This window comes from Pinus tabuliformis, chromosome 9 (genome assembly GCF_031772625.1).
Source record: "Pinus tabuliformis cultivar Carrire ecotype Pingquan chromosome 9, CPIR1, whole genome shotgun sequence".
NCBI classification, from domain to species: Eukaryota; Viridiplantae; Streptophyta; class Pinopsida; order Pinales; family Pinaceae; genus Pinus; species Pinus tabuliformis.
This window is the reverse complement of record NC_142307.1, coordinates 1,212,332,394-1,212,346,677: the sequence shown is the minus strand read 5'-3', so window position 1 is coordinate 1,212,346,677 and position 14,284 is coordinate 1,212,332,394. Positions and strand designations below refer to the sequence as shown.

The following is a 14,284-nucleotide window of genomic DNA, read 5'->3' as shown; positions in this document are numbered from 1 at the left end:
TGCATCATCCCCAGAGATATGGTTCGGGTAGATATCCCAGTACTCGAAGTGGACGGGGTCATGCTCGGTCTTCAGGTGCAAATCACGGTGATTTAGCAGTCCCCTCTGTTAGTTTTCCTTTGCCCCTTCATCAGGTTCCCCACTAAACCCAGTTTAGATTTTGTAGCACTCTCAACAGGCCAGCAATTACCGCTACAATCTCCATCCTCTGCACCGAAGACAATGAGCAGCCTGCTTCTCAGGTGGAAAATTTTGACTTACGGCAAGAGGAAGCTCCCAAACGCGGCAATGGCAGAGACACAAGAAAGAACCTACTGGACGAAGGTAATTCTGTTCTGCATGGCAAGAATATTGGTGGCAGTCAGCATGCTGCGGGTGGTAGCTCTGCAGCCACGAGCTCCCCAGGTGGAATCGGTAATGACGGGCTAGCTCCGCAGGTGGCAACTAGTAGACATGGAGGTGTCCATCCGGCGGATGAGCCACATGGCGGTGGAGGTGGGCCACACGGCATAGCATCAACGGAGGAGGCGGATGACTGGGCGTGCCCAATTGTTGAGGAACCCATCCCGGATGAATTCAACTAATTTGACGTGGCTGCCAGCTGTCTTTTGTCTGGTCTTTTTGCTATGTTTTTTTTTCTAAGTAAGATTAGTCTATTAACAAAAAGGGGAATAAAATTATAGCGAGACCGAACTCAAACACATTGCCCTGAAGAGAGGCAAAGGTGTCAAGATAAACATGGAATGAGATTGCCCCAGATCAGGGAGCTCAGTCTTGAACCTTTTACTGAGTTTACAAAATACAAAAAAGAGCTAAAATTCCATATCACCGTCTGAACAAAAACATGCCCCATAGTATGGGCCGCCTATTGAGCTATCATGACAACAAAAAACAAGCTAAACATCAGGAGGTTCTTCAATAATCCGGCATCAACCTGTATCATACATGTTCCCTTCAGGAACAGCTGCTGAGTTGGATGGACCAGGATCGACCGGCGCCATAGCCACGTTTAGAGCGTTGTTGGCTGGAGCCTCAAGAACCTGCAAAGACTCTCTACCAATCTCCAACTGGATGCTCGATGTCGGAACAGAAACAGATTTTGGGCCCTCCTGATGGGAACTAGGCTCTCCCTCTTGGGCTTCCTCCTGGAATACCACTGAAATATGCGCAGTGATTCTTGGACGATTCAGAGCACTGCAGAAGGTGAAGAGCACAGAGCCATACGAGGGACGCCCTCTGCCACTTCAAGTGCGAGGATAGTGCCCAACAGAGAAGTCGCTTGAAGGGGAGGGCGACTCGGTGGACGAGCTGGAAGGCACCCGCCTAAGCTAACCTCGTCGAGACCTCATTCGATGGCGATGGCGAGGCATCGGGACTATCGAAGCAGTGGTAAGAGAGCGAGGCGGGTCAGCGATGATGACCAAGCCAGCGGAGCGCGTGACCACAAAGACCAGGCCAATGGGAAACAGGAAAACTACATTTCGCAGCCCTGGTGCCTAGTATAAAAACCAAAAGGAGGACGGAGGCAGCTCTACCGTAAGAAAAGAGCTAGGATACAGAGTCGCCTCCCAGTTCATTCCACCAGAAGCAGCAGTGAGGATGAGACCTACATAAATAATGCCAAAATCGGAGCTCCGTCCAGACTTTGGAGAATTCTGCGAGTGAATCGCCAGAATTTTCTCCCCCGCCGGCTCATAACTGAGCCTTAAAATATCAATCTCCTTCAGGTCTCGAGATACATCCAACATAACTGCAGCAGTGAATGGAGCCAAGGTTTGAGTCGAGCCGGCGCGTGCGGGCACATAAACCAGGGTGCCAGACAGGGATGGAGTATCAGAGTCGTTTAACAGCGAGCAAGTGAACTCTGCATAAACCAAATTCCGAGAGCCTTCATTTATGAACCGATTGATCATGTTGTACTAGGTGGGCAGGTGTCTTGCCTCCTCACGCCACCTCTGTCCCATCCAAATTGATAGTTGTTTAAACACCCGCATCCGGGGTATCTGCATCCTGTTGGACCAAAATTTTGCATTCCTGTTCTTGATCATGATTTTGGATTATGTCCAGAGCTCCAGTGATCAGAGTATGTCCATTTTCCACCCCCAGGTTGGCTAGAAGATCAGCGACCTTGTTGCCTTCCCGTTTAACATGGTTGCAGATGATGGCCCGATTAGTGTGAAACAGTTGTTCGATTGCATTCAATCTGTCTTCGAGTCTCCAACTATTGGCTATTTTCTACGCATAAGCCCCGTTGAGAAGTTGATTGACCATCGTGATGAGTAATAGGGAGTCAACTTCGATTTCCAATGGCTGAAAGCATGTCGTTGAGAGAGGAGGAGGCCTTGCCAAAGTCCCTCCAGTTCAGCCGAGTTGTTGGTGTCCCAGCCAATATTTCCATAGTATATTAGGAGGGGCAAGCCCTGATGATCTCTGAATATACCTCCAAACCCAGCCTTCCCAGGGTTGCCCTTTGAAGCCCCGTCAAAGTTGAGTTTGAAAGTGTGCTTTGGAGGGGGGGTCCATGGGTGCTTGCTTTTGTCGTTGCCTTCTGGATGTCTGAGATTGTGAGTACTTTGTGGGAGTTGAATGTTCCAGTTTTCCCATATGGCTTTCTCTTTTGCATGGGAGGGGAAATCATCCGGGGTCCAAGTTTGGAGCGCCAAGGTCTCTTTAAGATTGATGTAGAAGTTGCTCCAGAGGATTTCTGAAGGAGTGCTTTGATCTTTGAATATGCATTTGTTCCATTCTTTCCAAATTGTCCATAGAAGGAGGTCGGGAATCAAACTCCATAGGTGGTTAAGAAGCTTGCTTTTATAAGGATGCTGAGGCCAATGACGAATGGAATTGATGATATCTTCGGATCCTCTGCATCTTTTTTGGCATCGGAAGCTAGCTTTCTCCCACATTTGATTGGCAAGAGTGCAAGAGTCCAGGAGATGTTGTAGCGTTTCCTCCTGAGAATTACAATTGGGACACCTAGAGGGCCCATGATAGTTTTTTTTCCTGAGATTGTCCCATGTGAGTATTTTCCTGTGCCCAACAAGCCAGAGGAAGAGAGAAACTTTGGGCCAAGTACCCTGTGTCCATATTCTATCCCAGATCGGATCCAGAGGCGTTGTGTCTTTGCTCACAATGTTGTAAGCCTCTTTGGTGGTAAATGTGCCTCTGGGGGTATATCCCCATCTTAATATATCCCTGCCTTCTGAAGATCTGATGCGTCGATTTAGTAGCTCCCTTTCCAAGACCTCCTTAGTCTGGTCATCTGCGTTCCTGATCAGCCTGTCAATCCACTTCCATTGTCTGTATCCCTGTTCTGTCTCCGGATTCCACTGTTGCTTGACGGATACCTTTTGCTGCTCTTCCCAATCTTGGCTAGGAGGCTAACTAAGTAGGCCGCTAAGCTTTGGAATTTGGTTCCAGGCATCCGTCCAGAATCTGGCAGTGCTGCCATTTTTTATTTCCCAAAAACTGTGTTGTTGAATCAGCAAATAATGTTGTTTCGCAGTGTTCCATATTAGTGATCCTTTGTCATTCGGAATGAATCTTATGAGCTCCTTTGATGGTCTATGGTTGGCATATTTCGCTGTCCATATTGCTGCCCATGGCTTAGTGGGATCAGAGAGCCATTGCCACCATATTTTTGCGCCCATGATTGCGTTGCTTTGACTGGGGTCTCGCAGCCCTATTCCCCCTTGTTCTTTTGGCTTGCATACAGTGGTCCATTTTACCAAGGCCCATTTGCGATTTGTACCTGTTGCGCCCCAGAGAAAATTGCGCTGTAGAGCTTTGATTTTTTTGAGGATGCATTTAGGCGCTGCCAGGATTGAGAAGAGGTAGAGAGGCATTGCCTGAAGCACCGCTTTGATGAGCACTAATCTACTGGCAATGTTCAAGGTTCTATGCGTCCATAAGGAGAGGCGAGATTCAAGTTTTTCAAGGAGCATACGCCAAGAGGCGTGCTTGATGGCAGAGTCTGTGAGGGGGGCTCCAAGGTATTTGGAAGGAAGGGAGGCTATGGAAAAGCCCAGGATACGAGCAATGGCAAATTGAGTGATAGGGGGAGTGTGATAGAAGAAAATTTGCGATTTGGCTGTGTTTACACTCATTCCTGAAGCTTCAGAGAAGTCATTCAAAAGGGATTTGTAAAGGGAGGCTTCCTGAACAGAGGGGTACCCAAAAAGCATGTTGTCATCAACGAACTGTTGATGAGTAATGGCTGAAGAGTTGTGAATGGATAAACCTTTGAGGCACTGGGAGATGAGGGCTTGCTTGATATGGCGTCCCAAACCTTCTGCCATCAGAACAAATAGAAAAGGGGAGAGGGGGTCCCCCTATTTAATACCTCTGGAGGGACTAAAAGGACGAGAGGGAATGCCATTGATGAGTATGGAGAAGAGTGTAGTTGAGATTAAACTCAGAATCCAGCGAGTCCATGTTGGGGAGAAACCAAAGGCAGTTAACATTTCTTGAATGTAAGACCAACTCAACTTATCAAAGGCTTTGGAAAGATCAATCTTAAGAATCATACCTGCCTGTTTGGAATGCTTGAGGGAGTGTATGATTTCATGCGTGAGAATGATGCCATCCAAGATTTGTCTTCCTTCTACGTATCCAGCTTGTTCAGGCGATATGAGCAGGGGCAGAAGCGGCTTCAACCTGTTGGCAATGACTTTAGATATCACCTTGTAAATGACGTTGCAAAGCGCAATTGGTCGAAATTTATCCGGAGTACTGATGTTCTCTTCCTTCGGTATGAGGGCGATGAAAGTTGAGTTTAGGGAAGGCAAAAGCCAATGAAAGGACCGCGACTCCTCCACCACTTGCCATACTTCTTCTTTTATGAGGTCCCAGAAGGTGTGGAAGAAAGTAGTGGTGAATCCATCTGGACCAGGGGCTTTGCCCTCCTTGAGCTGTTTCATGGCCAAATCCACCTCCTGAGGCATGACTGGTCGCAGAAGGAGTTGGTTGTGTTCTTCAGTGACAATTTTCGGCACGTTTTGAGTGATCCTTTCTATGGCAAGCTGTCTATCAATCTGGGGTTCCTGATGGACTTCCTGGAAGTGATTGATGAACTCCTGTTCGATCTCTGCATGGTTTTCCACTCTTTCTCCTCCTGGTTTTTGAATGAAAGAGATGGTATTGTGCATTCTTCTTTGAATTGTTGTTCTGTGGAAGTATTTGGTGTTCCTTTCTCCTTCTTTATGCATCTAATCCTTGATTTTTGCTTCCAAAGGATTTCTTCCTGCCGTCTTCTCTCCTCCAGTTGATTGTGAATGTGCTTCTCTTGCTCCAAAATCCCTTCCTTGTATCCCTCTGTTATAATTTGTTGTTGGAGATCTTTCATATCTTTGTTAAGATCTTGTTGAGCCTGGAATATGTTGCCGAAAATCTCTTGATTCCATTGTTTGATTCGGGATTTCAGGAATTTGAGTTTCTGTTGAAACTGGAACATTTTTGAACCTTCAGGCGCAGGGAAATTGTTCCAAGTTGAATTGATGAAGTCTTTGAAAGCGGGGTGTGTGAGCCAGAACGCTTCGAATCGGAATGGACGCCTGATCGAGTTTCCTGGTCTTTGCCATTGGATGGCGATAGGCCAATGGTCAGAGCCTGCAAATGGAAGAATTGATGCCGTGATGTCGCCCCCCAGATGCACAGCGTTGTCAGAGATGAGATATCTGTCTAGTTTGGAAGCAATTTGATGTTTGCCCGCCCTGCGATTGCTCCATGTGTGCATTCCATTGCAAAATTGCAGATCAATTAGCAGATTATTTTGGATGAATTCTTTAAAGTGGCTATTTTCCAGGTCCAGCTTAGCGCGTCCTCCCCGCTTTTCCTACAATTTGGTGATCATGTTAAAATCGCCGCCAATGATCCACAATGGATTGTTTCTATTGAGATTAAGCGCTTGTATTGTATCTAGAAGAGCAATTTTTTTCCTATCTCCTGAGGGAAGTAAACATTTGTCAGATGACCATGAATGTCGGTGCCAATTATATGAAAAGTAGCCTGAATGATGTGATGGGAAGCATGAAAATCTGAAAGCGTTATAGCTTGTGTGTTCCAAGCAATAGCCAGTCCTCCGGAGGCCCCTGAAGCATCCACCGCTACCGAATGACAGCCCGGCCATGCTCTGGAAAGAATGTTGCCCAGAGTGTTGCTATTGCATTTTGTTTCCTGCAAGAAGAAAATTTGGGGCTGCTCCTGTTTTATCATGTTTTTTATCATCCTGAGTTTCTCAGGGCTGTTGAGCCCTCTTATGTTCCATGAGGTGAGCTTCATGGTTCACTATTGGTGGTGGATTTGTAATACTTAGTCAGCTTAGCATATCTGCCTGAGTCTACCAGGATTTTCCCTATTGCAATAGTTCTTTGAAGATCTGTCTTTCTTCCGCATTTTTTGGAGTCTTTAGGAAGGAAGCTTCCATCCCACTGACTGCCTGGCTGTATGCCCAGTTGATGTTGCTGGTAAGCCCTTGAGATAATGACTTCCAGTGTACTGAGCTGGTGCTCTTGAATCTTGTCGTAGTCTTTCTTTTTACAAGCTTGCTCAAGCTCGAAGATGTCAAGTCCTCGCAAATCTATGCTTTCCGGTTCTTCATCCATGTGTTGCGTCTGACTGCTTTCTGCGGAGGTGAGTGCTAGGGGCGGAAGTTGGTCGGGGAGTCCGTCAACATCCATCTCATTAAGTTTTCGATTAGGATCCTTGCGGGCTACCTCAGGAGTTCTAGGATTCTCTTTTCGGGGCAGGGGGTTGGGAGAGGAACCAAAAGGCGGATGGGATGAGGACGGGATGATCAGCGGAAGGTTTGGCTGAGAGATCTGAGGACTATCTTCAGAAGATTTGGCAAGAACCTCAAAGTTGTTGCTTGTAGAGGGAATGGAGGCTGCGTTCTGCTGGGGCTTCTTCCCAGTGGTAGGTCTTTTGTGCGATCTCTTGCGATGGACAACTTTGGTGAAGCCATCCTGGGCCGATTTGTCTGAGGGGTCAGCGGCTTGGGGCTTGGCATTTAGAGGACAATCTCAGAACAGATGCCCGTGGGCATGACACTTACGACAACGAAAGGGAACATGTTCAAAATCCAAAGGCTGTATCCATTCATAGTCATCATGGAAGAGACTTACCGAATCCGGGAGGGCTTGATCCAGGCACATGAAGACACAAATACGAGCATATGATGTGTATCTACGCAGCTTCGTTTCTTCAGCGATTTTTATAAACTCCCCCAGCCCCTTGCCTATGTCTCTTAGCGATTCTTCGTCCCAATATTCCGATGGGAGCGAGTACATCCTTATCCATACTGGTGCCCAGCTGAGATCCTCCTTGTCAGGGTTAAATCTCTCTACCCAGGACCTTAAGTACAAACCAGCTGAGTTGAAGAAGTAGGGACCTTCATCCATGACCCTGTTCCGATCTTCGATGTAGATGAATATTGTTGTGAAGAACCCTTTTGGTCCTAGCTGCAGGGTGACCTGTCCCTTGGGTTTCCATTTGGCAGAGATCCATCCTTGCAGAGCTTTTTCAGTCGGCCAAAATCCAATAAATTTTCCAATGAGCGCATGGTCCCTCATGAACTGGATGTGTTCATTGATTCTATGGCTGGGAAGTTCTATTTTGGGTCTTTCAGCTGCTATGGGTTTGCATGTCGCTGAGGTGACTTTGGGCGGTATCTGTTGCCCTTGCTTTTCTTCTTGTTCTTCACTGCATTTGTCTGACTGTTCTGCAGAGGCTTTTGTCATCTCTTGCATAGGGGCATCTCTATTATTCGAGTTTTCATATTCTGGACCCATTGGCTTTGTCGTGTTCTTTGATGACGGCTCCTTTTCAGATGACGGGGAGGTCTTTGAAGCCCCCCCCTGAGGGAACTCCATTGCCATTCTGACTATGTCGGTAGTCTTCTGCTACAGTGAGAAGGCGAACGGAGGGCGGCGGCAGAGATGGTCAAGCTGCTCCGTTGCAGGGTTGTGCAGAAACCCTAGGATGCAGAGCCTTCGGCCGGTCTGTTAGCTAGATCAATATTTTTTCCGTCTTTTTTCTATGTTAGTTCTACTGGAAACTGGTCTTTTGTCTGGATCTTTTTGTCATGGTAAAACTTCACTGGTTTTTTTGTTGTTGCTTTCGGTCTTGAGGACTGATACCCCTTCAGGTTTTTGTCTCTATGGATTGGTTCCCCAATGTTGGAGCAGTCCAGATATATTCTAAAACACTATGTTAAACTTTGCCGAGGCTTAGTCCTCTGTACATTTTTGTTATATATCAATAGATTAACTTAACTTAGAGAAAAAAAATAATATATGATGATAAAATAAACTCACAGATATCCCATTCCAACCTTTAATCTTTTAAAACATCAAGATCAATTCCTTAATTTCCTTTTCTTTTTATCTACATGATTGCTTAATGATTCTGATGTTATATATATGGGTAAATATTTATAGGGATTTGAATTTATGACTTTTTCATACAGAGTACTTTAACAAAACACATGTTTACTGTCAATCCAAAGTCTTGTGGGCTTTGACGTTAAAATATATTTATAAAATAAAATTTATATTTTATTTGCTACACCCCAGCCACAGTCATATGATTCTTGGCCCTTCTATCAAAATAAATCAAGTGTGTAGGCTGGTCTTGTAATTTTGGTAGTAACATCATTCACAACCAAAAGATATTTTGATATATTATGATCATAAATATGTATTTTTTTACCTAAATATAGTTTGAGTGAATTTAATGGCTAAAAATATATATTTTTTTAGAGGCTACATGTTGAAAATTAGAAAATGGTAGAATTTATAGATGTTAAATTAGCATTATTGATTCAAGTCTATTTAATTTATTTAAGTTTCTCTTGGATTGGAAAGAAGTAGTTAGGGTCAAAAACTCAGTGTATTCAACAAAACCTCCCAATGGACAGAATTCTTTTGACTCCAGAAAATTGTAATACCTTCAAAATAACGTTATAGAGGCTCTTCGAGAAGAAGAAAATCTCAATTCACGGTCTTCACAGTCACGAATTAACACATTTAATTCAAAGCGCACTTGCAGAGTGCAAAAGAGCAAAGATTGAGAAATCTGAAACAAATTGTTTTCCGGTTAACACTTGGTTTGATGAGGAATGCAAAAAATCAAGGAGAATGTGGAAAGAATCAAACAAGGTTAACATAAAGCTCAAAGCTTACAAGCAGATATTAAGAAAGAAAAACGTTGATTTCATCGCTTCAAAGAGGGAAGAACTAATCTTCCTTGGGAAAAATAACTCCAAATTGTTTTGGAAGGAGCTCTAACTGAGAAAGATGCAAACTAAAAATAGTATTACAGCTTCTAAATGGTTCGACTACGCAAGACAACTCTATGAGCAGGATCCTAAGGTTGACCTTCCCCCCTTGGTCAACACTGATAATGAACTCTTGACGACGCAAGAAGTAGAGATGGGTATCAAGAAGTTGGGAGTTGGAAAAGCAAATGACTTAGCTGAACTCCAAGCAGAGTATCTAAAGTTGGGCATAAAAATTCTTGCACCTCATAGTACAAAAGATTTCAACAACCACAGATTGGACGACTAGTCTGGCAATACCTCTTTTCAAGAGTGGTGACGTCAATAATCCCTCCGATTAGTGGACCATAATGATAAACCCCTTGTTTGCAAAGTTATTTGGAAGCATGCTAGAAAATAAAATCAGCAAGTGGGTAGGAGAAAGAGATAAACGTGTTAACGAACAAGCAGGTTTTAGACCTAGACATTCCACAGTTAATCATGGTATAACTTTAATACACATCATTGAAAAAGTTTGAGAGAAAAAGGAAGAAGTTTTTTGTTGCTTTGTTGATTTTAGAAAATCCTTTGACACAGTTCCTAGGGAAAAGCTTTGGCACGGAATGGAGGAACTTTGGGTTCCTAGGTATTTGAGAGCAATTGTGCATAGGCTATATGAAGAGGTGAAAGTCAAAATTAGAACTTCAGCAAGCAATTCTGAAAGTTTTAGAAGTGATATTGGAGTCAAGCAAGGTTGCCCATTGTCTCCTACCCTTTTTGGTTTATATATCGACAAGCTTGAAGAGTGGCTAAATTTGCAAGGGGGTGACGGTATCCATTTGGGCAAGTTTGTTATAAGGTCTCTTTTGTATGCAGATGACCTTATTCTGATTGTTAAATCTACTCTTGGTTTGCCAGAGCACTTACTCTCCCTTGAACATTTTTGTAGAAAGGTGGGGATGCAAGTCAATATTAGCAAAACGGAAATAGTGGTTCTCTAACGAAAGAAAACATAACCAACACAAGTTCAACTTTGAAGGCAGCACTATGGAAGAAGTTACCGATTACAAGTACCTCGGAATTGACTTCAACAGAAATCTAAGTTGGGATGGTTGTAGAAAGAAAAGAACTTTGGGGGGTTGGAAAGCATTTTATGCTTTCAAAATAGGTGTAGAGAGGCAAAGTTATGGGATTGGAAAACCACTCAAACTCTTTTTGGGCTTTTAGTGATTCTGATGATTCTCTCCGGTTGTAAACTATGGGCCAGCAGTACATCCGACATGCAGTAGAAACAAATTGAGAAAATTTGGAAGCATTTGATTACAAACAAATTCAAAATTAAAAGTGCAAATCCTTATGCTATCTTGTTAAGTGAAACACTGGCTGCTCCTATTGAAGCAATTGCTATGGTGTGAGTCATAAGGTATTTAAAGAAAATTGAGCAAATGGAAAAGGGCAGATTGTCTAAGGTTGTCTTCAATGACATATTGTGCAAAAGAAAGAAGACTTGAACGCAGAAAAATAACAAATGGTTTATTAAATGGGGTATTTGCCTGAACATGTGTCCCATAAACAGTAAAAAGGTAAAAGCTTTTGTTATGGATAAATTCCACAAACGCACTAGGGATAAGGAATTAGGGAGAAAGAAAAAGTATTATATTGAAGAGTTTAATCCCACTCATAATCATCAACAAAAAGCGCACATAGGGGTCAATATTTCTTGGAGAGTTAAAATTCTTCTTGCACAGTTAAGGACTAATTCTTATCAACTTCATTGTGAAACAGGGTGCTAGAAAAGGCCAAAAGAAGTGTGGGAGGAAAGAGTATGTATTTTTGCTCTTCCGGAAAAGTGGAAACAGAAAAGCAGTTCATTTTAGAATGTGAAGCGTTCAAAGACAGCAGGAAAGTTACGCACATATTCTGGCAGCTAGCTCTTGGTGTAATTTATTCAGCGAGGGTTTTGTTGAGAAGTGGGGAGCATTTATTGTGAAGCTTTACAGAAAAAGAGTTGAATACAAGAATCATATGAAGAAGCGATTTTTCCCTTAGGCTATCTTGATTCTTTAGCCTCATGAACTTTAAAAATATTATTTCTTTCTTTCTTTCTTTCATTGTGAAGAGGCTCTAAACATAAGCATTTCCTACAAGTCAAGTCTCGTATTAGAATGTTTCTGAACATTTCAACTCTTGCCAAGTCACAAGTTTCTACCAAAGCTACTTTGTTGACTGTACATAATAACTACACAATATTATTATAAAAATATACCTCAAAACCAAAAGACCAAAATATCATAGCATAAGCTAAGAAATGAAAGCTCAAATAGGGGCTACTCATTCCAATAAAACCCCCACTTTAAAGGTTTTATAGAGAACAATCCGGGTTTTTCAACGATGCAGCGAGCAAGAACAATCTTCTGTTACACAAAAACAATTTTGTACAGCTCTTATTTTTTCGAGCATTTTTACAAAAATTGTTGGCGCCCTTATTTGTTGTAATGGAATATAATAATAAAAATAAAACATTAAACCATGGGTAACCATATTGAATTGAAGCTGCGCGCATTAATATACATACTTGCAGAAAATAAGTACAGCGCGCGATGGCTGGGACATTCTGTCCACGTACACACGCAGCTTTCCCATGGCTTCACTTCAGCTTTCAGAAATGATCGAGGAAAACACAAAAAAGTTCGTATCAGTTGATTTGTTGTTGCCAAAACTCGTACGTACGCACCTAGCACTGTCCGAATGCCGGATCTATTTAATTTGTTCACTGAAGAGTGACGTGAGAGTCCCGTCGGCCACGATCAATAGTGGAGAAGGGTGCGAAGTTCGTCTTTCTTTCTTCCTGTTTTACCTCCCCTAGGAATTAATATGAAAAAGTTTATTATATATTTAGTAGTATTAGCTTTACCCTTTCCTAAGGGAATTAATATGAAAAAGTTTATAACAATACTTAGTAGTATTAGCTTTACCTTTCCTAAGGCTATCTCAAGACTCTCGGAGTGAAACAGCATTATTATATTTAAATAATTTAGGTTTATGAAATAATATATTGATCATCTATAAGGTGTAGATTTAATTTTTGTTAAATATGTTTTTTTTTCGGACATTAACATGTTTTTGTATATATGTCCAAGATGAACTTTCAGCGAATTAAAAGTAATTTTATATATACTTGGGTGGTTTTAGTCTAAATAATATTTAGAAATAAGGCAATATTCTTGGTGGCCACCAATGAGGCTATCTCTTTTGGAGTCACGTGCTTCCAGCTAGCATCTAACCTTAGCTCCATACCTAAAGCCAAATACTATTCCCACTTGTGTACCTCCTATCCAAAAGGAAGGTCAAGCAATTAAGGTTTTATTGTTCGTCGTTACTTTATACGAGTTAAGATAAATATAGTGTGGAATATAAGGAAATGACAAGAGTGTAATATCATGTTTCAGAGATTTTCCCCAAAACCCCAGTAAACTCCAATCAAATATGCACAAATAATATAATAATTGGGAAACTCAAAATGATAAAAATAACAGTGGTGTAGCATATAATAATATAAGCAGATACTCGAGAAATGCAAGAGAAATGCTAAGCCTGTAGAAATTTTGAATAATAAACACTTATTCACAGTATCCTGATTATACACTATTGCGGAATACATGCACAATACATAACCTCCTCTACGTTGATCATCAATTTAGCAGCATTAAAAACAATGAAACATCAATCGCATGCGCACATTAACACAGTATGTAACCCGGGGAAAGCATACAGCTGAAAACCCCACACTATCTGTATATTATAATGATAGAGAACATGTAACAATACATAGTACAATACTCCTCACAAGTACTTAGTACTATCTCCACCTGTTACACACAAACTAGCTCAGATCTGATGCCTCAAATCTCCTCCACTGTTTGCCTGCCTCCACTGCGCAATCCTGCAAGAGAATCAATCACTCTGTGAATTCGAATTCCTTTGGTTATACTATGCAAGCCTCATGGGCAATCTCCATCCATGCATGTGCAAATCTCATGCACAACTATAGTCACAATTGATAGCAATCTCAACCTCTAACACCTGTCTCCATTGAACTGTACATGCACTGAGTTAACTGATGTATTCTTTAGTTGCTTTATGAGTTAATAATTAGTGAATTAATTAATAATTAATTCACACAACTCATCACTAGTGTATTCTTTAGTTAGACTAAAATACAACTAGTTCAACCAAGTCAAACTGAACACAACTCCACAATCAACTCCACCAAACTCAACCACATGAGTTCTAACTGAAGTCCTGCATGCAATAGCTCAACTGACCCACAAGAAAAGCGTATTTCCTTCTGACAGTTGCATGTGCCACATCTGTAGCTCAAACTGAAGTGCTCCAAGAGGATAAGATAATGTTTATAATCCAAATATTATTATGAGCTAATAATATTTGACTTTTCTGTTTTTAGCCTGGTAGTCTAAAAATAGAAACCGCCCATATGTTTAAAAATAGAAGTCCATCTATTTTTACCAACATGACCAATCATCCACAAATAGCATCCTGCAACTCATAGACCATGATCCATATGTCTAAAAATAGACTTCTGACTTTGCGCCAAAAATAGCCTGCGAGCCACTTAGTGAAGGTGACTTCTTTCCACTAAGCTCCATCATCTTGTTGCATTCCCAACACTCTCTCTCAACAAGATATGGATTATCAGCAACCCCTATCCTGCCTCGGTGGTATTCGAGTTTGCTCCTAGTGAGCGCCTTCGTCAAGATATCAACATCATGATCCTCCATTGGAATGTATGAAAGTAACATGATTCTCCGCTGCACATAATCTCTGATATGATGGTACCTGATGTCAATGTGCTTAGATCTATCATGAAATACTGGATTAGCCGAGAGTTTAATGCAACTCTGGTTATCACAGTAAATCACAGTAGGCTCCAAGTATGAACCGAACAACCCGACCAGGATCTTCCTCATCCATATAGCCTCGCATGCAGCCAAACTTGCTGCCATATACTCA

General features: G+C 42.1%; 1 protein-coding gene across 1 annotated transcript in view; it reads right to left on the bottom strand.

Annotated features, from left to right (window-relative positions):
* The window catches only part of GSTT1 (glutathione S-transferase THETA 1), a 319,954-nt gene extending 307,827 nt beyond the window's left edge, over positions 1 to 12,127 (bottom strand). The window contains exon 1 of the mRNA XM_089438574.1: positions 11,829 to 12,127. Within this exon, the coding sequence (XP_089294700.1) occupies positions 11,829 to 11,896 (68 nt within the window). The 5' untranslated portion in view covers positions 11,897 to 12,127. The remainder of the gene's footprint in view (positions 1 to 11,828) is intronic.
* Between the last annotated feature and the right edge of the window lie 2,157 nt (positions 12,128 to 14,284).